Source organism: Triplophysa dalaica, chromosome 11 (genome assembly GCF_015846415.1).
Source record: "Triplophysa dalaica isolate WHDGS20190420 chromosome 11, ASM1584641v1, whole genome shotgun sequence".
NCBI lineage: Eukaryota > Metazoa > Chordata > Actinopteri > Cypriniformes > Nemacheilidae > Triplophysa > Triplophysa dalaica.
Window position 1 is genome coordinate 22,557,167 of NC_079552.1, and position 27,708 is coordinate 22,584,874.

The 27,708-nt window shown below is 39.0% G+C and overlaps 1 protein-coding gene across 2 annotated transcripts in view; it reads right to left on the reverse strand.

Annotated features, from left to right (window-relative positions):
- Window positions 1–3,726: 3,726 nt before the first annotated feature.
- The window catches only part of spred2b (sprouty related EVH1 domain containing 2b), a 28,814-nt gene continuing 4,832 nt past the window's right edge, over window positions 3,727–27,708 (reverse strand). Inside the window, exons 1-6 of one of the 2 annotated variants that reach the window (XM_056760643.1) lie at window positions 23,762–24,306; window positions 16,737–16,914; window positions 16,391–16,559; window positions 15,586–15,650; window positions 8,656–8,796; window positions 3,727–7,371 (exon numbers count right to left, since the gene is read on the reverse strand). In XM_056760643.1, the coding sequence (XP_056616621.1) occupies window positions 6,706–7,371; window positions 8,656–8,796; window positions 15,586–15,650; window positions 16,391–16,559; window positions 16,737–16,914; window positions 23,762–23,778 (1,236 nt within the window). In that variant the 5' untranslated portion in view covers window positions 23,779–24,306 and the 3' untranslated portion in view covers window positions 3,727–6,705. Of the gene's footprint in view, window positions 7,372–8,655; window positions 8,797–15,585; window positions 15,651–16,390; window positions 16,560–16,736; window positions 16,915–23,761; window positions 24,307–27,708 lie in introns of those variants that run through there. The other variant, XM_056760642.1, reaches the window with a different exon arrangement.

Sequence of the window (27,708 nt, forward strand, 5' to 3'; positions counted from 1 at the left end):
TCAGCGTATGAGCCAGTGACCACAGAAGAACAGCAGCGGAGAGAGGCAGACCGTGACTGACACAATGCCCACTATGGCTTTTCCTCGGCTGGCCAGTGTGGGAAAGTGATCACCCCTCCCTGTCCAGTCAGAGGATGTGTAGACTCAAGGCTGTTATCTGCTCACAATAACATCCTGATACATGTACCACAATGTTCAGAGCAGAGGAAGTGAGACACAAATAATAGTCGGTACAAACAAGAGGCGGGGTTGTTTGAGAGATATTTACTGAGGTCAAGGTTGGAAACATCCAATCTCATCAACAAAGAGACAAAAAGCTCTTTTATGAATGTATCAATGACGGTCTGAAATGACTATATTTATGTATTAAAAGAGATTGAGAAGTCACATTTTGCTTGATGAAGTCTTACGGCAATAGATTGTGAATTGTGACATTTTTACATGACAGCTAAGCAGCCCTAATCATTAATATCATGCAAAATAAAATAAATGATAAACTACTGCTATAATTGAAAATATTGAGTTTATATATATTTAACAGGTTATATATACAGCCACAGTAAAAGAGACAATTCCAGATTTTCATTTTACATCAGCGTTTCTAGATCTATTGTGGTCATTCCAGTCAAGTGTCTGTTGAATTTCAATAAAATCAAACCTTAGGAGTGACATAAAGTCATCCAACAGCAATGTGAAAGACTGACAGCATGACCAGACACATAAAAACTCTGAGAAAAATCCAGGTTTTCACATTAATAAATATGTTTTTAAATTTTCCTAAATACATGTAGAAATATTACTGTTTTATTGATTAAAAGTGAATACTAACTTGTCTTCAATGCAGTATTTGAAGTCTGGAAAAATACAGAGCATCTTTTCTATTATTTTCACCTGTTACTCCAGTTTTTATTTTCTGAAATGCAAGTAGAAGCAATATTTTTTAATCTAAAAATATATATAATAGTATATAGTATAGTTTATGTACAGTTTACATCATAGTTGATGTTTTTGTAATTTTACGTTAACCTATTTAACCTATTTTATATACAATTATCGAAAGTTTTAATAATTTACTATTTAAGTTATTTTATTTAAGTTGAATTATTTATTATTAATATTAAATATAATTTCTGCTGGTTTTTAAAATGTTTATTTCAAAAAATTATTGCATATGACAAACTAAACATTTTATTGAAAATCATCAGTGAGATTAATAATAATTGCAAAACAATAGAATGCAAAAATATTTAGGAATGAGGGGTTGGCAAAAACAAACACTTGGTTTGAGGTCGGTATGATTTGATATTTTACTGAATTGATTAGAAAATAAATGATACGCGAAGAGTTCGGAAGTGTAAAATAAATTTACTGTACTGTACTTGTAAGGCAAAATAATCTGGATTTGGTTATGAGAAATCTAAATTTTGATATTGAAATATTTATTGACTTGATTGCAGACTTGATCAATCGGAGCTCAGTTTGTGACACTGTTGAGATCTCTTCTGAAACTCTAATTGAGACATTTGTGAGATTCTTGTCTCTCTTGGGAGAAATATTGGACACAGCTACGATTTAAAGTGATAGTTCAAACAAAAATGAAAATTCTATCATCATTTACTCACCTTCGAGTTGTTCCATATCTGTATAAATTAAGATATTTGGAAGAATGTTTATAACCAAACAGATCTCAACACCCATTGTCTCCCATAGTAGTAAACATTACTTTCTAAAAAAGGTTTTATTCTGTTGAACACAAAAGAAGACATTTTGAAGAAGGTAGGACAGCAAACAGTTCTGGGGCACTTTAGACCATTCTCATTTTTCCTACTATGGTAGTCCACATGGGGCAAAATCTGTAAGGTTCTAAGCATCCCTTCAAAAATCTTTCTCTTTGTTCATCAGAAAAAAAGCAAATTTGCACAGATTTGGAACAACTTGAAGGTGAGTAAATGGTGACAACATTTTCAGTTTTTGGGGAAGTATCCCTTTAAGCAAAAGTTTGCATTTGTTCAACCCTTTAAATCTCATGGTTTCAGCTCAAATAACTGAGAAGTTAAGATCTCAAGTATGTTTTTCATTGATATCGGCTTCTTGAGGTTCAGTAAGGAAGTCAAACAATGACTGCAACACTGATGAGTCCAGACAAGAGCAGCTGTATCTGCGCCTGATTGACTCTAAAAACAACACCTACAGCAGGAGACAAACAACAGGTGGGGAAACAAGCCCAAACAAGCAAACAGGAAAAGAGCAGAAGCAGCTGTCTCACACAGCCTCCAGACAGGAAACCAGCGGCCACAGATCCAACAGCTTTGTGCTCACAGATAAACAGGATGGCGGATTCATGTGGTCAACAGTAGCTCATGGAACAGCCCCCCCACCAAAAAAAATCTGCATTTGTCCGCCCGCATTGAAATGCTGATGAAAATCCTTAACTGGATCTGTCAAACTTCAAAAAACACCAAAATACACCGTCGAGTTTTATAAAAGGATGCCATGTGACTTTGGTATTGTTTTTTCACACTGTACCATTGTTGTTATACCCAAATATAATCAGTAACCCATCTTCTCCTCATTTTTGGTTGAACTGTTCCTTTAAAGTCCCCATGGAACGGAAGTCTTCGTTTCCGTATTGTGGATTGGTTTGTTGTAAGTTGGGCCTAAAAACGCCTTGCCATTGGACAGTCAGTATAGTCCTACCCTTTTTTGTTGCTGATGTCATGTGCTGAAGAGTTGTCGTTGAGAGGGGGAGAGGAGCTTAATGTTGTTGATTAAAGATTACAAGTCCAAATGAATAAAAAAAATAATGGTGTGCACAAATAAATCATTTATAATAATCAATGAAACACCGTGTAAAACACTGTTTGATTTCGCGGTGACTTTAAATCAAAGGATCTGGAAACAGAATACATTTAGTGGATATAGGTCTCCAAATCAAAATTCCAAACGCTACAAGCAAAAGTGCCGTGAGCAGAGGTAAAGAATTGTTTCCTTTCTTTTAAAGCAAGAAGAAAAGTGACCTCATTACGAGAAAATACGTCTTAAATGTTTGCACATGTGGAGGTTGATGCTATTTGCAGTCACCAAGCAGCATAGCAGGCCAAGCCTTTGGGGACATTCCACCCCCCACCCCCTTTTTTTCTTGCAAGATAATCGTCCATATGCTTCTTCACAAACATCTTGAGCGAAACAGCTTAATGTCCTGTATGGCTTTCACATGTTTGGGCTCCACAGAAGGGCCTCAAAGACTTCTGGGTCCAGATGCGAGCATTGAAGTCACAGCATCTGGCTTAAAGCATTATGTTAAGAGCACCACGTGTGCAGTTGAGTGTGCATATCTACATTTTTTACTTATTTCAGATTTTTTAAAAATAGCTTTTTAGTATGTGCATTAATGGATAGGCCTACACCATATTAAGTTCAAGATGTAATACCAATGTACATTAAATAACCCCCACCTCCTTTCCCTAAAAACAAAATGAACAATTTGTCATTCTGTGCTAATTTCAATATCCACCCAACCCTCTTTTATTTGTATTCTTATTCGAAACCCAAAATCATTAGAAAAAGTGGATGGTGATTTATATAAATAAAAGTCAAAACTCACTTGTGTTTTTAGTCACGTGTAAAGTTCATTCATGTTTTTAACTGTGGGTGTGGCCTGGATGACACAATTTGATTCAGGAATGGATTAAACACTCTTTAAACATCATAAACGAAGGCCTGAAAACTGGTTTCTTTCATTTTTATTGGGACCTATGACAAACATGTAGATCTACACAGCGGCCAGGCCGTCACGTAGCTCTGATATGATCAACTTGTATTTACAAAGTCCTTTCTTCCCGTCCCGTCTTTTCCTAAAAGCAGGAGCTACATCGATCGTACATGTTAGAAACGGTTAAAAAAAATAGAAATAAAAATGTACATCATACACTTGATATAGATTTTTTTAAGCGTTTTTTGCTTTTTACAGAGGTAAAAATGTGGATCGTAAAAAACAAAACTGATCAATACAACAGGGTTTCATCTTCGTCTTTTTCTGGTTCTTATCGTTTTTTAATATACAATGAGATAGATTAACAATACGCTTCAGGCACTTTTTAACAGGTAAATGTGTGTGGATGATCCACCAGGACAGACATTCATACAGAATGCATTTGGTTAACGTTCCATTACCACAGATAGAAAAATAAAACTCGGCTCTTTTCTGAGCTTGGATGACACTGGTATTGCAGAAGCTGACAGATTCGGATACAGAAAGGACACGTGGTGAGTGAAGGACACAGTGACAGCTGAAACATCATTGCAGAGGTTTGCATCCTCTCTGCCGCCCATCACATACAGACTCCAGTGAATGACAGAGGCATTAGATGTCTAACACATAGTTTCCTCTCTACACTCTTAAAAATAAAGGTTCCCGAAATAAATCGTCAGATTTGTACGAAATGTCCGATTTTGTCATACCAACATTTTCTCTGGTGGTTTCAGACTTTTGGACCTCAATGTACTGGCCTGTCAAAGAACTCAAGGGGGCTCCTCTTTTAAAGTCAACAGCAATTTTACTGTTAAAGCAAAACAGGATTTAAAACAAGAAAAATATGGATTTGTTATTTTTAATTGATTAGACTGTGAAAAGTAGGCATACCAGAAGTCAGGTGGTTGAAGGGAAGGAGTACATTTTGCTCGATTACGAAGACACAACTTTGTACTTTTTTTATAATATGCCCAGAGGAATCGTGCGTGATATGGAATGTCCATTATGAAGGTAAATGTGGTCGATTTCGACTTAAACAGATGAGAACAAGAGCCAACATGAACATAAAATATAACTTTCAAATCCAAAAAACATCTGGTCCAGAACTCTGCGGTTCTGAAACTACAATGACAGAAAATGTAAAGAACCTTTATTTTAAAGTACATGATTTTGAGGCTGATTTTAGGCATTTTCGACGCGCGCTGTACATTCATGTGACTGCTCACATACAGGTTGAATATCTATGCAGTGTAATGCTCTGTCGGTCAATGATTTATTCCGAGAAAGCATAAAGCGCTACCGGGGAAGGTGACTGGTTAACCATAAAGTGAGGCGACGGAGACGACCCATACGAGCCGTCTCACAGATTGTACCATGCCTTTAGACTCCCACACTGGAGCATGATCTTTGTATCTCTTTTCATATGATAGAAAAATATTTTGACTTCTTTGAGAAACAGCACTGATTCGTTTTACCGTCCTCTCATAAGGTCTCGCTTTCGTGAGACAAAATTAAGGCGTTAAGTAGCATTATTGTAACGAAGAAACTGGAGATCGGTTTGGCAAACGTCCCTCTTTGAAGCACCCTAAAATCAAGCTTATTTTTCTGTTTGCGTTGCTCTGAGAACAGGATTGGAGTTTGAAACATCTTTGAGACAACAATTCCTTCCTTCCTTTTTTTTCTACAGACAAATTATGAGCCATCTGTCAGCAAGGAGAAAGTGTTTCCCTCTCGAGTATATGAAATCGAATAGACTGCAAAAAACCTTTACTTCATCAATATTTTTGTCTCGTTCTGCATTTCCGAACATCACTAAAATAAGATCTTTTTGAAGAAAAATGACATTTTATCTACAGTTTCTTTTAAAGGGCGAATAAAAAATGTGCACAATTTAACCTTGTTTCTTGCTAAGACATTCTTTCTGGACAACAAGACAAAACTAGTGAACGAGGAAAGGATATTTCTGCAGAGTAAGCAGTGTGGGCTTGCTGGAAACTCATCTTTTCCCATATGGCTGAGAGTCTCTGCCCAACGTTTTTTCTCTCCCTTTGGCTGGTGATTCAATTTACGGTGAAAATAAATATGACAAAAATAATCTTTGGATATCAAATAGGTTTAAACTTAAAAGCCACCCTTGCGTCGACAATAAGGAAACTGTAGACCAGCAGTGGCTGTTGAAGATGATTACAATAATTTGATTTTTAAACATATACATACGAGTATACAGTATTTACATATACTCTCAATGCAGCTTATGTAAATTTGGCTTAAATATAATAACAACAATACTATGCTGTGATAAAATGTTATCATTCCTTTACGACACACACACACACACGCATGCATCGACACGCTCTCCATCGAACGCACTAAAAACTCATTCGAACCCGTCCACTCAACTACAGATTTAGTGTCTCAAGCTAATCTCATTGTTATTGTTCTTAATGGTTAAAGGGCTTGGGATATAAGTGTCGGTTCACGTAAGGAGCCGCTCGGGAAGGGTAAACAGCTATAAACACCTTCCTTTGCTGGACCGACATGAAATCGAAACAACGGATGGCAAAATCAAGGACACGTAACACAAAAATGACAAGCGATTCAAGTTCTTGAAAAGTAAAATCAGTGTAAAAAATATAAAGTACCTGCATAAGTGATGCGTGACACGTGGGCTCAGGGAGCCACCTGACAAGAAGGTCGATTTCGTTTACAAGGAATTCAAAGAAACATCCACAATAAAAGGGGAAGAACAGAACACATATATATAAACATATATTTATATTTATATATATATTTATATATATATATATATATATTTTTCATATAAAACCAAAATAAAAAAATGAAAGAAAAACTCTGCCGAGCCGCCCGTGTATGGTATTTCCATCCTTACCTCCTCAGTGCTAACGTTCTGAGGAGCCTACGTAGGGTTCGTTAGGGAGGGGGGGAGCGGGGGCTCAGCCGACGGCTTTGTGCTTTCCCCCGCAGCAGCTGCAGGCCACGCCGCAGCGGTGGCACATGTGCAGCGGCGGGTAGCAGCACAGACAGGGCGCCAGCACCGACAGACCCAACAGGGCCGTCCAGCGCAGACAGAAACGTTCCTCGCTGGTGTCGCAAGAGCACGGGTCGGAGTAGTCACCCTCCGGGTCGGACATGCAGTGGTAGAGCATGCTGTCCGCGCACCACATGAAGCTAACCCGGTGGATGCAGGTCCGTATAGGGTCGGGCGCGTCGTGGCACTGCCCGCGCCGGTTCTCCTCGTGGTTGAACATGTCCCGGCAGTAGACGCAGCGTGAGCGCTCGCCGTCCTCTTTCCTCCGCTTGCCCTTGAGCTTAAAAGCCCTCGGCTGGGAGGCCACTACGCCACCCTCTGTGCCCGCGCAGTGGCTCTTGAGGTCGCACTGGCTGTAGTCAGAGCTGGGCACGTACGGGTAGTTGTAGTCGTGCTTTAAGGGTTCGTTCTTTTCGATGTGAACGTATGAGTCCGAGTCCTCGGCCTGGACGATCTTGTCTGGTACGGCAGCGTATCGGTAGTCCTCGTAGCCTGTGATCAGCCAGCGCTCGCGCGGGTTGATGCGGACGATCTCCTCATCCTCGAAGGGAAAGAGGTTCCTGGAGAACTTCTGGAAGAGATAAGGAAACATGAGCACGGATACACGACACGATCATATATGAACACATGACAATTCTTTTTTCTCATGACATACTTGAATCAATAAGTGTGCAGTTGTGTAGGAGTATTTTTTATATAAGGTTTCATCAGATACATGGAGTCAGTTTATTTTAAATTAAATTTACATGAATATTTTATTGTATATTAATTATATGAAATTAAATTATAACTACTCAATAGGTTTACTGGAAGTGTAGTTTGGGCCACAAAACATTTGTTTATGTAAGTGTTTTATGAATCCTACAGCTTGACTGGTTGAGAATTGCAGTAGCAGTGCAAGCGTAATGGTTTTGATTATCAGAAAACTCACATAGAAAAAACACAATTAAAAGTGTAGTGTAAATGTATTGTAGTGTGAAGTCATACTATTATGTCATCTTCTTTTAATTTGTTTGTGTTGTTGCTCTTATTGTCTTTAGAGTTTGGCTTTCTTGATTCTTTTCTAAATTTAAATTTTAAGATGAAACTCAGTTTTACTTTCAGTGACAGACATTCAATTTGCATTCATTAATATAGGAAGGTTCAAACATTAAGTGTTTTCAGTTCTATCAAAAGTTGAATGTACGGCAAAAATGTTATTGAAAGTGATAAATATAAGTTTCCAAATTATTCCTGTTTTTTTTTAATGATTTTTTATTTATTTATATGCCCTGTTACAGTTATTCACTTGAAGCCCTTAAAAGAAAAATACATTTTAATGGTAGAATGTTACATCTGATTCATTTGTGACCTACTTTTACTGAGAGAAGTTGAATATGCCAGCTCTGATTTGGGTATAAATGCTAATAAAAAGTATTTTTATTTGCTATTTTCTTAATAATCGATCTTTAATTTCAAACATGTTTTAACAGATTTCATAATATTTGTATTTTCTCTTTAGGTGCCCTAATAAATTGAGCACTGTTTATAACATTGCTCGATATATTTCGGCCTATATTATGTCACAAAATATTTTATTCTTAGCCAATAACAACCGAAAGGCTTTTCTGTAGCCAATTATAATACTTTATGCTTGTTTGTTTTATCCAGTTGTAAAAGCAGCATAACGTTGATCCTGGACTTCATTAACTCAAGAAGAGCATGTGTTGTGCATGTGCTCCTCATGAGTACACCAAGATCTCCCCAAAAAAATCATCCTGCTAAAACGAATCAACTGAATTTGACACCCCTGATCTAGAACACGCTCATCTAGGCATCTCAAGTATAAATGCAAAGGGTTGTATTATTCATGCACCTGATCCAGACTGTAGCGCTCAGGCGGCCGGTACTGCAGGATGCAGCGATGCGGATGAGGCTCGTAGAACGTGGAGGTGGCCACCAGTTGTGTAGCATGTTCTTTCTTCTGAGACGAATTTGAAGAACTATCAGTGGCGGTCTGTAAAACAGAGACGCAGAGAAACACTCAAGATCTGCAGCAAAAAACACCATCTCCATCGCCTTTCCTCCAAACGTATCCCGAGAAAAAGTATTGAAACAGTACATGTGCTGTCCAGGACATTGAGGTCAGTCTTTTGACAAGAAGTCAAGATGACATCCCAATCACAGGCAGGTGTTTCGCCGAGAAAACGGTTTTCCATGACCTCATGGGCGACTGGCATTGATTCACAGCTAAACATAATACACCAGACACACGGCCGGCCGTCTAATGCGCACAAACACGCAGACCTACACGCGTAAGAGCAGTCGATCCGACGTGACGTGGCTCTACTTCAGTGTGCAATTAAACAAAAAAATCAGGCCTCCGGCCGCAGGATTTCTAAAAAACCTCTGAAGTCTCCCTGTTATTAGAGGAACTCAAAATGATTCCAGTATGCTGGGATATAGGCCATCAAACACAGACCCAACAGCTCTGGTCCATAACATCACCACATTGGTCCAGAGCTTGTGGCATGCAGTCCAAATATTCTCATCCTGCTGCGGTAAAAAAAGAATCCTGAAGTGAGCAGGATTCATAACAGAAAGACTGCAATATCAGTGCATGTTTTATAGTGCATATTTATATTGAATAAACAATCGACTAGTTCCATTCGTGAGGTAAAAAGGATGCTGTGGAAGTTAGCACTCAATGGATATGTGTGTAGCTTCACTTAATTCCTGTTTAAAGGAACTTAAAACAACAGGTCCCCGTGACCCGAGGTAGTTCGGATAAGCGGTAGAAAATGGAATGGAATGGAAAACAACAGGTTTGCTGGTCTCAGCTGGTTTAAGATCTTTCTGGCTGGCCGAGGCCACGTTCAGCTGGTTTGGATGTAAGATCAGTCAAGCTGGTTTAAGCTGATCTTTCAGCAAGACACAAGAATGGTGCGTGTGTAGACAGCTGCATGCGGAGGTGGACTGAACACAGACAGAACGAAAGGCAGACAGACAGACAGACAGGCCAGCAGGCAGGGCGGATGGGTGGATAGGAAGCGATTAGAGGCTGTGAGTCTGGAAGTGATCCTTCCTTTGCCTGAACCGGATGCCTTCAATGACCACCTGCCAGGTGGAGTCTAAACAAACACACACATGCACACACACACTTTTGATTTTATTAACTGATATGTGTATTTAGAAAGATTCATATGAGGTGTGTTTTTACCAAATGGGTTTAAGTTTTACAATCTTTTGTTATATTGGGAAAACAGGCCAAAAATATTGATGACTCATCTTGCACCTACAGGCGTAACCGAATATGTGTTTACGACAATGATATCTAGAATGAGAATTTTGTCTAGTATTTTACAGATATCTCTCTCCCTCCAACTTAAATAAAGCAAATCAATTCTTCGAAACTAGAAGAAAAGCCACCGGCATTAATGTCCTACCCAAACTTCCTTTTTCAATTGAAAATACATCAACACACGAACAAACACTTGGAAGATCCAACCCGTACAGAGTCGCAGCAGAGATTAGATCACAGAGTTTGGATAATGCAATGCCATTCAAACAGAGTTTTTCCTGTTTTTCCATGTTTGAGGCTAAACTCCCGCTGGGCGAGCGGAACAGAAGCCTCTGGTAACTGGCCGTGCCTCTGCACCCCGGCCTGAGCTCTCGAACTGCCACGATCCGGCCTGGCCAGCCCTTCCTTTACCCTTCATGTTCATACAAAGATCTCAGAACTGCCGGCCAAAAATAATACAGAGCCTGAGCCGACTTGATTCAAAAATACGTTGAATAGGATAGATGAGGCCTGACTGCTGGAGATAATTAAAAACACAGATCATTTCTGAGGTTTACACTGCAGGACGAAAAAACACACATCCTAAAACTTGAGACGAACAGAGAATAAAATAAGTGAGCTGCCTTAATATCTTCTGCCTACATAGGCAGTTTTCTTCTAAGCATCCTAACCTTACAAGTGAATGATGTGAAACTGATTACAATAGAGTTTGGTATTAACATGTTGCTAATAACATTGAGAAAAACTTAAAAATGCATAGCAGACTTGAGTATTAGATAAAAATCCATTTTAGTCCGTTTCAAATAGTTGTATAAATAAAAAATAGCTAATAATGCGAGACTAATAGCACAAAAATACATAAATATTGGTTAAACACACCATTTTAATCAGAGTGAGCAAGTTTAGTTTTATTTTCAGACAGTAACTTATTTCAATCGCTTTTATTAGCATATTGTTAGGCTAACAATGTAAAACGTTAATTTACATAAAAAATACATACAGTATAGCAAATAAATGGGTTAAACATTTTTTGTCTGACTGAACTAGTTTTTTTCAGGGTAGCTCACAAGTGATTCCAATTGTTTGGTAACAGTAAGCTAACAATGCAAAACTAAATAAACATACATAGCATACATAAATCTCAAATACAACAAAATATTTTAGTCTGAGTGAACTATTCTATTTTTATTTTCAGGAAGTACAGTTTGAAATAGTTTTGTATTAGCATATCACTAAACTAATAAGGTATGACATATAAATTACAAATACAAAGCATGCCTAAATATTGAAAAGACCTGACTGAAATCAAGCCGCAACACAAGTAATTCCAACGGAGTTTAATATTAGCATATTCCTAAAATACTATAGCTATATTTTAATAAACAAAAACATAGCAAACAAATATTGGGTAAAAAAAAGACTATTTTCATTTTCAGACAGTAACACAAGTAACTTAAATAGTTTGGTATTAGCATATTGCTAAGCTAACAACACAAAATTGGACAGTAAATTGTTTGTCTATCATGTTTATATAAATTTTCAATAGTGAATGAAAATGTAACCCACATCTAAAATTGGTCTTGCTTCTTGGACTTTGCAATGCTTTCTGGGATTGCCTTCTTCACAATGCTTTCTCGCTATTCTTAGAAATGACTGCTTTACTAGCATGAATATGCTTCAAATCTTATGAAATGGCATTCGAATTGGTAACACAGCTAAACGGCTATCAGCTCATTAGATTCTGGAACAGAGTGTATAAAAACAAGACAGGGCACACTGAACTAAATCACAAGCCCATACTTTGAAATCAGCCGTCTTATCGAAAAGCTCTAAAGTGTGTGGCGTAGCAGAGATAACCAGAGAGTTCAAAGGCACATGTGGCCCGGCTCTAATTCAAAGGAATACCTTCACAGCAGCAGGGCCCATGCCGGACCGTTAATGACACGCAATCAGAGGCGCGCTGGGGGAGGGCAGAGAGATAATGAGGGGAGAGGGGAGAGAGTTTCCCAAATGGGCCCCCCTTAATTAAGTCTGGGATTCAGGCTGGCCACCCCGAGGCACGAATCCGCACCAGACCAATCCAAAGCGGGCCAGTCGTAACGTCTGTGCATTAAACCGGCTTGAACCGGACACAGCTTATTTTGGCCCCATAGGACCCGCTGACAGAGGACCAGGCTGAGGAGCACAAGTGGTCAAAACAGTCCTTCAAGGACTGGAGACTTTACAGGGCAAAGTGTAGGTAAGATTGTAGATTTGGACACATTTAGAGTTAAAAAAGCTTTCCTGCCATTCAGGTCGACCTCAAGCGGTTGCATTTGATCGCACCAAATGCCTACCACGTGCATGGCTGTGTATGGCTACGTGCACCCTCGATGATATCTGGGCAGGGTAGTTCTAGCAGCCGTTCTGTAAAAAACAAGAGTTGTAGGGTTTTCCAGTTTGTCAATGCAACAATCTGGGGATTGAAAAATATGCTGGAACTAATTGCGCTCCAAGTCAAATTGCCCATAACTAGGCACCTTGCGTCTGAGGCGGGATGCCCGGTGGGTGGAAGGGCACCTTTTCCACTGCTGTGATTAATCCTGAGAGCCTTTACGTACACACACGTGCCCGGTACGGCTAAGGACTGCAGAGAATAAAGAAATAAAGGCTCTCTAGCACTAGCATAAAGAAGCATTGATTCCTTCCACCTTATTTTTTTCTGCTCTTCCCAGAACTGTTAGTCTTCCACATCCCACTTCCCCTTGAGCATCCCCTAGAGTCCCGACTGTGAGCTCTCCATACAGCTAAACCCTTATCCTGGCCTAGTGCTGCACAGGAAGCGGCTTTTTTATCATTTATATAATTCCCCTCAACTCACACACCACATGATCTAAATAGTCCGAAACCCCTTATTTTAAAAGGGCTAGAGTATGTCTCTGCTATATTAAGAATAAATCAGACTCCTTGCCAGAACACAGAAACAGTGCCAGCTTTGCATGAGCTCAAATCAGAAAGTTTAAATGATTTTGAGGATTTTAATAGTTTATATTTCAGGAACAGGTATATGTTTAAGTGTCAGAAATGCATCGTTACCATGAGTATAGTGATAAGACTTTACAACCCACAACGTTTAACAATTTTCCAACAAACGTAGATGGTGATGTGTACCACCAAGCTTCCAAAGAGCACCATAAAAATATCATATAATAGTACTTCAAATGACTTGTGGACTGTTTTCCAAAGCCATGCGATATGATTTGTATGCGTAAAACACAGTTTGTTACAGAAAAGTTTGTCACAGAAATTCTGCTGGTCTCGGATCTTATTTGCAACAGCACACATTTATATTTATAGTGTCACGATTAGTCACATGACACGTGAGCACCAGTTACTTGGCATAACTGATGTCTAAATATTCGCACACATTCAATACTTCTACTGCATTTATTAATCTTTTTTAAATCAAATGTTTCATCTGTTAACATTACTTAATGCATAATGAACTCTTATGAACGAACAATGAACATTTTTATTGCCGTCAACAAAAATGTATAAGTATTAAAACACTATCCTGCTCATTGTTAGTCCACGTTACCAATTGCTGCATTACATTATATTTTACCATTTTACAAATAGCGCATAGACTTCTTTAATAACAATTTTATGATGCTTTTTGTGTGTCTTCAGCTTTTTTTAGTAAATAATATTTCATTTGAATAATGAGCTTACAACCTCGTCAATGGCGTATCCAATCAGCCGGGCTTTTTAAAACATTGAGTACAACCAGAGCTCGTCCTTACACAATCATAAAACACTAATTTCCTTTAATAAGTGATGACTCATCACAGGCATTATGACATTTTTAGATAGCATCAGGGAGCGCTGCTCATGTTAAGGTGCTGTGATGGGGTTATGTCAGCATTACGCTGGAGGACGGATGTGGAGAGCTCTGCTGAAGTGTGCCGATGACTCACTGGACGCTAAACTTTCTGTCCTGTCCTGTGTCAGCCCATTGACACAAATGATGTAACACTTGGGAGGCAAGCATACAGACCGCTGGCCCATGTGCAATATTTAAAAAAACTTTGCTATGCTTTTGCACTGGTGTTTTGGTGTTCATCTATCTCTTGGTCAGCTGAGGCAAGAGGAGCCGAGCTATGCTTGACATTTCAAATTGGATGTAAATGGAGGTGTCGCGAACAGAAACAGCACGAGGCCGGACACACCCTGCGAAATGCCCAGCATTTAGAGATGCAGACCAAGTCCTCTGCCAGGTCTGAATGAGCTAAAACCAGCTGAGGTTAAGTATAGTTTAGCTCACGAGGAAGCATCAGCAGGAATGTCCATCCCAGCAGAGAACAGCTCCCCTCCACATAATCGGACGAGCTGTAAATCCAGAGCGGCATTGCTGCTGTCTGCGGCCACTTGCCTCGCACAGCAATATATGGAAAGGTCATCAACACCGCACAACCCCCCAAATCCCCCCGACCCGACAACTGTGCCAACAACCTCACGTGGAAACGTGCGTCTGGAAACGAAAAAGTGACTTAAAAAACAAACAAGCCAGCGCTCTGCAGTAAATCTAACATGTCGCTCTGATTTCCGAACGCAGGGACGCACCCGACGGCACAAGAGGAGCATAAATTCCAGGACGGAAAGAAGCACTGGATTAAGTTTCCTTTACAGCTCAGGGTCCTTGGCTTAGCAGTCTACCCTTTTGGCCTGAAAGCGAGACAGACAGCGAGTGAAACAGGAGCCATGAGGCTTCCCCTGTGCATGCCCCCCTCCCCTCCATCCACCCGGGGCGGCAGTAAATCAGGTTGGCAGTTAGCTAGGAAGCAGCTGCTATGATTTACTGGGCAGCAGGAAGTCATCTCTTGACCCCGCCTGCTGCTCTCCGTCTCCTGTGACTGTCACGAAAGGACAGTATGTGGGCAAAAAACAAGCGCCGGTTATCGCGTCCGACATCTTCGCAAAAACAAAGGCCCATCTTTCCCACAGCGGCCTCGCGGGTAAAAATAACACAAGGACTCTGCCTTCTCTGGGATGCTCAAATAAACCCGCAGACATGAACGCTGGAGGGACGCGGAAGAAGCTAAACATTACTTTTAATAGGCACCGCTGAAACTTCACCCGTCAAGAACATGTCTGGGTCATACTTTACCACAAAACCCCGAAAATATAGACAAAATTGAGAATGAAACAATAATTTGCTTAAAGACATGAAGCGTACTTTAAAACCCATAAGCACTGCATTGTAAAATGATGTTTATTTGCATTATTGTAATGGAAATATTGAGACATAAGTTAGGGGATATATCCCATTATTTAAAACAAAATTATGCAAGTAAAAACGTATCATAAAAAAGAGAAATTAAAAGAGAAGAAGAATTAATAACTTTAAAATGATTTCCATAATCCATGCAAATTGATTTTAAAGTACCTTGAAATTGAAAATTTGTGAGAACATAATGCATAAAAATAGACTTTCTTGTGAAGGGGTTAAATCAGAGAAGGTCTTACCGTGAACACATCGTCATCCCCGAGCTCAGCCTCATTTTGGAGTGTTGAAGAGGAAGTTGTGGAACCTAAAATAAAACACACGCAAACAGGAGACATGAGCCGGCAGACCTTCACACATCCTGTCGGTTAATGGTGGTATTTGAGGCTGGAGAGAGAAGGAAGCTGACAGGCAGACAGTCAAACCTGGTCGCACGACCCTGAAGACTGACTGACTGTCAAATGTTTTCACAGTAATACGTAATACAAGATACATCCATAATGGGAAAAAAGCACCCTAAAAGTGTTGAAAATGAACATTTGTTTTATTAAAACTGTATGCATAATGCAATAAATAACAGCAAGAGCTTCACACGGCAGTAAAATGCAACATTGTCCTATGACCTTGTTGTGTTGCATTAATAATTTTGGAAATGGCTAGAGGTTATTTAGAAATTTTATTTTAGGTGTGTGTAAAAATGTGTGTGATCACATGGCAGTTGGTTTCACAGCTTCGGAATTATGACTGCAGCTAGTGCTTGCTGGCCAAAAAATGACCACTTTAATGGGAAGAGTCATCAGACTGTCGGGTAAAGTGACCAAACAATTTTGTTTTTACATGCCGTTGATGTTGTGAACAAATAATTCACTCTCACAGAAAATTTGTAGGAGGTCCACTGTTGTGTATATCATGCCTGTCAATAACAGCACTATTCATTTCTGAACGTAAAACATTTTTCAGAGGGATTAAATACGACTACCTTTAACCCTTGAAGCTTAAATTTAGGCCAAATCTAACGTGGTGTTTGTCTAACTGCACTGTTCTCACCCTCCATTAAATCTTCCAGGGCTTTCCGCACCCCCCTGTCGAAGGCACGGGCATCGGCGGGGCTCTGGAACGTTAAGCCACATTTTTTATTGTCGACCTTCCAGTGGTGAAATGTGGGCGTGGCCTTTGTATAGATGAGATCATTCCTCACGAAACACTCCAAGATCACCTGCCAGCCAAAAAAAACGGGACATTTCAGAGACAGAGCCCACAACACTACTGACAGAGGTCAGCAAATCACAGACGTGTTTTTCCTGGAAAAGACCTCAGCATGCAAAACTGCTCATGTTGTAAATCAGGTTGATTTCCGTGCTGTGGCTGAGGATTGTGGGTATTCGTGCCACACCTGCTTGTCTTTGAGGCGCTCGCCGTGGATGAGGAAATCGCTGCGCCCGGTCAGCTCTGCAGGCATCACCTTACAGACACCCACCCGACTGAGACCCCCTCCTTCCTGTGCCAGCCAGCCTCCGCTCGAGTCATCTCGGGTCATGACCACCGCTTTGACGCGCACGATGTAACTGTCACTGCGAAAAAGAGAGAAAGAGACACATGAGTGGATTCAAGATTCATGACTATTTTGTTGTCATATGTACCTAGGTACAATTACATTTTATTTTGTTTTTACCTCACAAAAGGGAACTGACATTAAATTACAATAAACATCGAGTCAAATGCAGAAGAAAGAAACATTTTTGTGTGAACTATCAATTAAATATAATTCCAACGTAAATTTTGAGAAAAGTGTGAAAAACATCCCTTGAATTTTTTTTTTATCGTCGTCTTTTAACGCCTCATGACTAAACAGTGATCGCCAATGTGAGTGTGCACACTGACGTGCAAAACGGCAGGGCGTTAAAAACTGTCCGACCAATGAGATTGCCACTTTTGTTCACGAGCCGGGAGCTGCTGAAGTTACAGTAAAACACGACTTGGTGGCACTCAAGCAGAGTTCAAGCACAATTGTCGAAAAACCTCTTGAAAAACTCTGATAATAAGTGCATGCGATTATCGTCCCAGTGTGTTCAAGTCTTTAGGCTTTACAAAATTATGTTACACAAAGCATCAACATGTTTGTCCAAACGCCGTAAATTCTATAAAAAAACCTCTTCCCTTGAGGCACGTGCAGACTATCACAAGGCCCGAGCCAGGTTTACTTTCAGACGAACTCGAGCGCTCTTCCTCTGTAATGCTGTGAAAGCCAGCAGTCAGCCTTATATGGTAACCTGAACCAGTGTCTTCAATAATTAACCAGAGAGGACGTCTGAGGAGGTGAAGTCCCGTCTCAAGACCAGAGAGCCACTAAATCAATACACTTAACCTGAGGAAGAGACTCACGTCCGTGTCAAACACACACAATGCGCCTCAATCTTTTGGATCACAAACTACTACTAAAGGAAATACCAGAAATGAGATCGCTCGCTTTAATATCTCTATTGTTTCTCCAAGACAGCGGGTTGGAGGTTTAATGGAGAACACCAGAACAACTAAGATTAAAGGCCAAAACTGAAAATTCAACATCCTATCCTTTGACTTTATACAGTGTGTTTGAATCAACGGTGCTTTACGAGTGTTTGGTCATGGAGCTTGACTGCACAAATCACTAGTTTTATGAATAAAAGAACTGTTCAGACATTCTGCATGTGCATAAAACATCTCCTTTTGAGTTGTAAAGATGAAAGAAAGCCTTCAAAGAAAGTCACGTTAAAAAAACGTGAGGTGGAGTAATTGATGACAGAATTTTCATTTGAAGTTGTGTGTTTCTGTACTGCAGAGAAAAAGACTCACATGCGTCTCCTCAAGAGACTGAGAAAAGATCTCACCTAGAGCTCTCAAACTTTTCAAATTTTGATATGAAGTCATACAAAAGGATGCGAGCTAATACACACGTATCTTATTGCCTAACTAAGACAACAATTGTCTCATCTGTTTCTATTTCTATGGATTTAGGAGAAATGGCTTTCGTCATAGTTCACCCACCCTCATACTATTTCATATGTACTTTATATGACTTCAACTGGGTACAAAAAAACTTTTATATTAAAATGCCATAATATGTTTTTACAAAAAGGTTGAAATGGCTACAGTGGATTAAAATTATTCAAAATTATATATTTTTAATTCATAAACAAACTTAAAATCTCACTGGCTCTTGGTTCTCGTGAAGAAACACGCATATGGCAACTAGTAACACGAATCCAATGAGATTCAAAAATTAATAAATGTTTGGGATTGTATGAGGATGTGTAATTATGAGAGAATTTTTAGGTGAACTACTCTGAAACACTGAGTTTCCTAAGCAATGAATGCTGAACCAATAACATGTTCCTCTGGGAAGTGATGTCACTTTAGAAACTGGACAGTTAATGGCAACAGACAAATATCTCTACAAAACACAGATCCACAGCAAAGCGGCCATATAAGCAAGCACTGAGATCAGGCATTTATAATTATTAGACACTGTGACTGGCTCTGTGCCTCCTCGTGTGGAAAGAAAAACCGTCTGCGGGATTAGAATTAATGAGTGAGGACGTCCTGTGGGAGCAGCAGCGTCTAATGTACTTACAGTAAGAGTCATTCAATATCTACAACTAATTCAAATCAAATCAAACCTAACTCCTGATAACACAAGGTGTTTGACTGGAGAGATGCTGATGCCTCTGTCATCTGCAGCTGCCGTGTGGTCACATCACACGTCCTCTCGGGTGTTTGGGGGTTATGGAGAGGAGATTGTTTTTACAGGAATATATTCAGGACAAAAAGCACAATGGTACCCAAAAATAACTTGGTTTTCTGTGACTGAAATGATTAATTATCAATTATGTTTATGTTAAAACTGATGAACAGATTTTGCAAGTAAAGTTTTTTGCAGAGTACATTTTTTTTTAGAAACGTATGCTTTATCTTCAAGCAATCATACTACTGTCTCTGTCCTAATTATTTTTGGGGAAAATGTGACTTTGACATTCGCTGTCCATAATACAGATGACTGACATGATTAAAACATATTTAACAGAATATTTACAAAAAATATGTTAATGAAGAAAATTATTTATATCCATGTCAAAGCTAATGGTAAACAGGGACTAGGGCTTTCACGATATCCAATTATCAAAAAGAAAACGACAATATTATCTGGATATCTGTCAAAATCTTTATAAAAAGAAATAAATGATACCATCAGTGAAATTCATTTTTTATTTTGTCTTTTGTCTGTTATGTGGTGAATGAATCACTCTTAAAACAAAGTGTATGAAGGCAGCAGCGAGAGGTGAAGTTTTTAATGAGTGCACGATATATGTCGAATCAACACGATTTCTATAATTGTGGTTTTTAATATCCTCTAACAGGGACTAACATATCAGTGAACTGGTCTGGATGATATATTGGTTTATAGTTAATAAAAAAGTTATACCTGAAAAAAAGATTTTTGTTTGCATGCATCTGATCTCATTTCACAGATCGCAATGAAAGATGAGGGATGTAAAAGAGGACGCATGACAGAACCTGGATGTTACGCGCAGAAAGGCGAGTGAAAATGTCACTGAAGTATGTGTGAGCGCTTATGTCGGGGTGTGTGAGAGAGTGAGTCACACCATCCATCTGTGATGTGGAAATTTACAAAAAACAGCTTTTTTCCTCCGTCTATAGCTTAAAGATGCTTTGATCTTCTCAACTTTACACTGTGGTGAGGGCAGGAGGGCACAGCGGGGTCAAGAGGCCAATATGACCAAACATCAGTACAGTCAGGGTTCCCACTTTAATTTCCATTAACTTTAAAAAACAATTACATAGTCATCGACATCAATACATATGTATCTTCTACAAATTCACCCTATTCATATTTGGCTTCTAGCATTGAGGCAACCTGGTCGTCTTTTTCAAACGGAGATCATTTAGAACCTCTTTAGCGTGCATCTACCATCTGGCTTCAGCGGGAAAAAATAGGGTCATAAAATTAAAGGCATTTAACAGACACGATGTGGAGCCTGCACTCGCACACACACACACACACACAACAGAATGTACGAAGGCGTGGAAAGCCACGATTCCCTCTGCTCACTGCCATCCCAGGCTGGAAGGCGTCTCAGCGCGGCCTCTCTTCCATCTGTGCGGCAGTGGGTTTCCATCCAGCGTCACACCCCATATTACACAACCAGCCAAGAAATGAGTCGCTGAGCACAGCGCAGGTGAGACATCATATCAACCTGAACACATCCATCTTTCTGCATTCCAGCCTGCATTCGAAAGCATCTTGTTCTAGTCAACCGAAGAAAAGTGAGAAACCTCCCCCATCCTCTTTCTACATTCACTCACCCGTGCACACGAGTGTCAGACTCGTATTTAGTAAAAACAACAAAAAGGTGTTTTCACCTTATCGTCTTATCGCTTTGATATTCTTAAAGTTAAAGGAACAGACCATACAGAGCAATAGAGGCTCTAACAGCAAGCTGTTCAAAGAGACAGTTGTAAAAATACAGATTTACAAAGTAAAAGCCCAGCGCCTGCTGGGATGTTTCGGGTGTACGTGCTGGCTGGCAGGCTGTGGTGAAGTCAGTGTGCATAGACAGATTTTTCATAGTTTAGTCTATTCGATTACAATCAGGGGGCGCCGGCGTTACAATAGGGCACAATGGTTTCCGCACAATGCGGAATTGTCCGCATCCTAATGGCTTTAAATAATATGTCGCCAACTCTTCCCAGAGTCTCAATGAGATCAACAATGGACAAGTCAGAGAATTATGACAGCATGGCTCCAAATGAATTCAATCCGCAATCTTCTCCTGTGAGGGCAAATATAGCCTGGGTGGTCCTGGTTACAGCGAGATGCTTGAAACGTTATTCACAAAGAATTTCCAACCGAACAAGTAAATATGAATAATTGTTTTTTGCTTATTTAATTCAAAACATACAGGCAACAAATGGGATAAGAGCTTAAAACCATACAGAAGAATACTGATGCAATTACATGGCAATGTGCTACTGAATGACTATCAATTCATATAACATGGTTTTCATGGAAAATTATATGTTATGTGTCAAAAAGGTATTATAATGTAAAAAATGGTCAAATCAGGTCCCCCTTACAGGTCCCATTTACAATACATTTACTCACCCCCATGTCATCAAAGATGTTTATGTGTTTGTTTCTTTAGTCGAAAAGAAATGGAGGTTTTTGATGAAAACATTCCAGGATTTTTCTCCATATAGTGACTTCAATGGACTCCACACGGTTGAAGGTCAAAATAACAGTTTCAGTTCAGCTTCAAAGGACTTTAAACAATACCAGACGATGAATAAAGGTCTTATCTAGTGAAATCATCGCTCATTTAAAAAAAAATCGATATGCTTTATAAACACAAATGATCGCCTTGCTCTGTTCTGCGATGCACGTTCATAACTTCAAAAAATACATTATTACGTTGAAGAGGTCACGCTTGACGAAGGCAGAAGTACAGAGTCAGTTTTTTTAATACAAGATGAACATGCAAGTTGCAATAGTTTTTACTTCCGTATTCTGACACATTTCCGAGTGGAAAGGAATTTCAAAGGAGAACATTTGTGGGTGTTTTTCACTGCGAATTGATTGGATGTGTAAAACAGCTGTTGCATTTTGAAATTTAACTGGCAGCAGATTGACAGCTGAAGGGGAGGAGCTAACGGATGCTCCGCCCAAGCTGTCTAATTTACGTCATTTGAGATGGATAGTCATTTCAGGGCGGAAGTGCATTTTCAGATTTTAACTGAAGATTATGAGGGTACATGATTTTTAAAAATAAACTGACCCACTTTGATAAGCTATTTATTATAAATGCTGCAATATTTCATGAAAAAACTAATTAGTCATTTTTAATTTAACTGGGACTTTAAACCCCTAAGTGATTGTACTGACTGAATAGAGCTATAAAGATTTTTATCAATAATGTCTATCAAATAATATGTTGCGTCTTCATTTCACTTCATTTGTTTTTTCCTTATTTTTGTCAATTACTTTGGATAAACGTGCCTGCTAAATGCTTAAATGTACAAATATGTCATTTATAACATTATAACTGAAGCTAAAAGTTTTGAAATGAAGGATTTTTTGTTAATTGCAGTTGACAAGCTGACAATTTTGCCTACTAGCTTAGCATACAGGTTATTAGCCAGCTATACATACAGCCAATTAGCTAGTTTAATAAGCATAACCCACACACAAGTTTTAACAAAAAAAACTTGAAAGAACAGTTCACCAAATTGTAAATTCTGTCATCATTTACCCACTCTCAATGGTCAATGGTGCCCCTCAACTGTACAGTTTCACACAATCTTCAAAATGTATTATTTTGCGTTACATACATAACAAATAAAATAATACAGGTCTGGAGAGTGAGTAAATGATGACACATTATTATTTTTGGGTGAACTATCCCTTTAATGCAGGTGCATGCTGTAAAATATCAAAATGTCTTAACGTCATTTGATCAGACATGATGTTAAGTTAAAGGAGACTTTATTGGGATTTTAAAGGGGACTGAATCTTCCACAAAGGCAAACAATAACGGTTCCACAAAACTCAAAGAATGTTATCAGAGAATTCGTTTATATAATTATTAGAACATTTCATGCTTTTGAGTCTAAGCTTTGATCTTATTTTTAACATTTTAAAACAGTTAAGTGCCAGACATTTACAACAAAGGTGACCCAAAAACACTGTGTGTGTGTGAGAGAGAGCATGACTACCACAAAGGCATATGGCACTTTATCCAAAGCGACTGCACATATCAAGACTACACATAAAAGAACACACATTTTTGTATTTTTCATTCAATATCGTCACATGCAGGAACTGTTTAATATTATCTGATTCGGAATTCGGAAAGCCCTTGTGAAATGCTGTTAAACAAACACACTATTATAGCATAGCAAGTTGTTTTGTTTCAAGGCAACCACAAACACCATATTGATAGAATATTGACTTACATATTATATACTTACATAAGGTCTGTTTACTTTATTTCTGACTGAATTCACTAAACATTGGTCTGTTTTATAAAATTGTTGCTGACATCCTGATATAAAAGCAATAATCCACTCAAGCATGTGTGATTTTTCAAAGGCCTTCACCTGAATCATAGTAACCCATGGCCTCTCATGGCTTACTTCAACATTCAACATCTCTCATGCAAATCTGATCTGTAGAAGTCTATTTTGTAGCCTGTCAAACATTGTTCTTCACACATACCACACAGACACCGCCAGCCTTTGCCATTCAAAGAAGTGTTTTGTATCAGCTTGCACAAAAACATCAGGCAGCCGTAGATACCGCTGCATTATAACACAGACACGCAAGAGCAGAACAATCCAAGAAAAAACAGCCTTGACCGGGCTTACCGGCTGTCCTCTGTCATCTCTGTGTATCCAGCAGCATCAGTGCTCACAGCGTCGGCGTGGCGACCGTCTCAGAAGGACGGAGACCGAACCGTGCCACCAGCCTCGGCATGCCCACAGTCCTGCACGGTGTCCGATCTGATCGAAGAGAAAGCTCGAATCTCTGTATGATTCAGTCTCCTTGACAAACACTCAGAATGCTGGGGTATGAGTCATCCGCAGGCAGCCATTTCTCCTCCGAGCTGCCCGGCCTACAGCACTGAAATCTCCCTTCGCCTTTTCTCTCTTGCAGCCCAACATGCAGAGAATATAATCTCCTACAAACAAGCATAAACTCCAGCTCGCCCACACCTCCAGCTAAAGCTACGACCACGTACACCCACACGTACAGAGGGTGTGGGCTTAGCCGCACATGAACCAGCGCTGTTACTGTACCCCTTTATATCAAACAACACACCTACACGCACGCCGAGCCTATGCGTTATGTAAACACCTACTTCTCTCCCATCAATCATCTGTGCTGCTTCTAATGACCAGTTGAGTGCTAAAAGGGAAGCGTTTGTGTGCAACCTGGTTCAAGCTTCTACAGACACTGAAGTACAATGATGGACAGGTTTTTTAAATCGATTCCTCTAGGTTAAAGGGATAGATCGACCCAAAATTTTAATTCATCATTTTTTTACCCTCATGGCGTTCAAAGCCTGCACTGGATTTTATCTTCTGTTGAACAAAATAGAAGATATTTTGAGAAATGTCTCAGTGGTTTTGTGTCCATACAAGGTTTCAAGGGGGAAATTCATTTGGATAATGCTTTTCCCCAAAACGATAAATGGGGATCAAACCCATGACATCTGAGCTACTGTAACGTATGCACTACAGACTACAAGATGATAAACTCCAGTTACCATAGCTACCAATTTATATCTATAGGGAAGAATGGAGAAATGTCTTCTTTGACTTTAAAAGAAAAACTCCTCTCGTTCATGCACTTCAAATGAGTCGAAATATGCAGAACATTTACCGAATATATAAAGGAGTCGTTTAATCATCATTCTTCATCATCATAATGTGTCAATCACTGATAATGATCAATATTTTCTTCAACTGTTAGCGGCACGTCACATACTGCCATGAGGAAAACAATCCCCTTAGACTAAGCGTATTTAACAATTATTTACTCGTAAAATCATATGTGTTATTCTCTCTAATATCATCACGGAATTATCTCCATTTTATTCTTTTGTCTTGTGATAAAACAACTTTGTGTTTTTGTACAATTGAAATGCAGAGTTAGATTAACTTGTGAAATTACATTCATTGATTTTATATTCGTATCGAGAATCGGAGTCGACTCCAAAAACCCTGTTGTCAAGCACACACTAAAACTCAAGCATCTTCCCAACGACTCGTCAAAATAAAAGTCCCCTTAACCTGAACACAAAAATTACTGTAGTATTTCCTAAAGGATATTGTAGTACCCTTGTAGTAAATTTATAAACTGTAAGAAACACTGTACTATACCATAGTAAGGTTCGAAAACACTATAGCATCTAGGAATTTTAATGCAGTTTACTATAGTAAATATCACTAAAGTATACTTCAGTAATTTATGTGGACAAATATACCTCTTTTGTATAGTTAAAAAAATAGGTATACTAAATATGATAAGGCCCTACTTTAGCCTTCTGTATGTAACATTAATGTCATTTGTCAGTTACCTGCCTATTCATTTAATGAACTGCACTTATTTTTTTAATGATGACAACGGATGATCAATACTTGTGCTACAACTGTTTGGCCTCTAGGTTTAAGTACAGCCCTGCCACTAATAATAATTACTGCTTTCCTTCGTTCCCTAGCAATCATGGAGACTTTTAATACATTTAGGGGGCCGCAGCCAACCCTAGGTAAAACGCTTATAAGTGAACTTGACCAATTAGGATCCAAAACAATTATATTGACACGTCAAATGAAATATAATTTTTTATCTTCAGACAAGTAATATTAGTACTTGGACAATTGAATGACAAATTTACTTGTACGAAGGACAACCACATGACAATGCTTAATGTTAAGCCCTTATTTCAGTAGACATATGAACACATGACATTTATCACATGAGTGTTGAAACACCTCTCTCTCTCTCTCTCTCTCTCTCTCAAGGGCAAACACGTGAAGTCTGGGGGATGGTACACAACCATCAGCTTCAGTGTGTTGTGCTCTCCACTCCTTAAAAACATATCAGTCCCATTACAACTATTTGGCAAACTATAGAAAAACTTAATACAAAGACAATAAGCAAATATTTAACCAACACACACATTTTACACAATTTTTTAAAGCAATATGCAATAATAGTCAGCAACGCGTGTTCATATGCAAGATCGATGCGTACACCCTTTAAAGGAGCAATGTGGAGATTTCAGCGCCATCTAGTGGTGAGGTTGCAAATTGCAGCCAATGGCACCCCTCCCTTTCAAAGCACTATGGTGGCAGACACAGGGGAATAGTTTTTTTAATTTTCGCTTCTTTGCTGAAGGACATAACGGACGAAACACTTCATGTAGTGCAGTTTGTCTGTTTAGGGCTACTGTAGAAAGAACATGGTGAATTCGATGCAAGGCGACCAGCGGTGTATGTAGATAGAAATAGCTCATTCTGAAAAAATAAAAAATATCGATTCACAATAAATTATCAGCCTTTTGTTTCAGTCTCAAAAATTGTTATATTAATTTTTAGAGTAGATACTGTAAATCGGCCAATATATCGGTTATCGTCTTCAAATGTTAACGAATTTTCGCTTATTGTTAACGTCCAAAATGTACATATTGGTGCATCCCTTAGTCCCTAGTCTCTTACACACCTCTGAAAACATACACTAGTTATTTATATTATATTGCATTTGTGCCAATAGATCTTCCAAAAAAATCACACACTGGACCTTTAACTGTGGTAACATCCTTGTAATGCACATTTACTCTTATTTCATTCTGAAATTCATTCTGAAATTCATTCTGAAATATAAGACTACAGATGATAAATAGGCTGTCAAGAAAGTTGCACACTGAAAAAACTATTTATTTAAATAATTAAACTATTCTTAAACCAAGTAATAAAGTATATTTGCTTAACAACACAGTGTTTTAGTGTCCTGCTTTAGTAAGGAACAGAGCAGCAGAAATTCTGTGAAAACACATGAGTGTGTTTAAACAATCCTTTTCATTTAAGCCCTCAATGTCTCCTGCAGACACAAAAACACAGGCCTCATAGTGAAGCTAGAGCTCATATTTACATTTCATTCACACACAAAAATCTCTGGTAGTCATTCATACAAAAAATAAACGTGACTTTATACTCCGAGTGGTTTATTAACTCATTTGTTCTAAAAACCAAGCCCTCCGGCACCCCAAGGGGCAGGCACACACACATAGAAAGAAACCAAAAGTGTGAAATGAAAAACAAATATAGAATATGTGGGATAGAGTGGTTTCCGCCCTTTTTGGCAGGTGGGTTAAACAGTTGCACCAAACCTGATAAGAGCAGACTGTTACTTCCTAAGATAAGGTCTCTCGGGCCTGTAACCCTGCCCTAGTCACAGCCAACTTCAAAACAGAGCCACACGGAATAACAAAGCTCTGCTTTTATTGCATACTTTAGGCAGTAAAATTAGGGCTAAAGAGCTTTATTGGATAGTTTATATGATATATTATGGGTCTAGTGTGGAATTTGTTGGAGGATCTTTTGACAGAAATGCAATATAATATCCAGTGTTTTCAGAGGTGCATAAAGACCTAACATAATAAAGAATTATGTTTTTGTTCTTTTATAATGACCTATTCCTATCTGCATACACCGCAAGCCCCTTAAATAGAATTCACCATGTTGTTTCTACAGTATCCCTAAATGGACAAACTGCCCTACAGAGTGCATTTCGTAAATATGTTATCTTC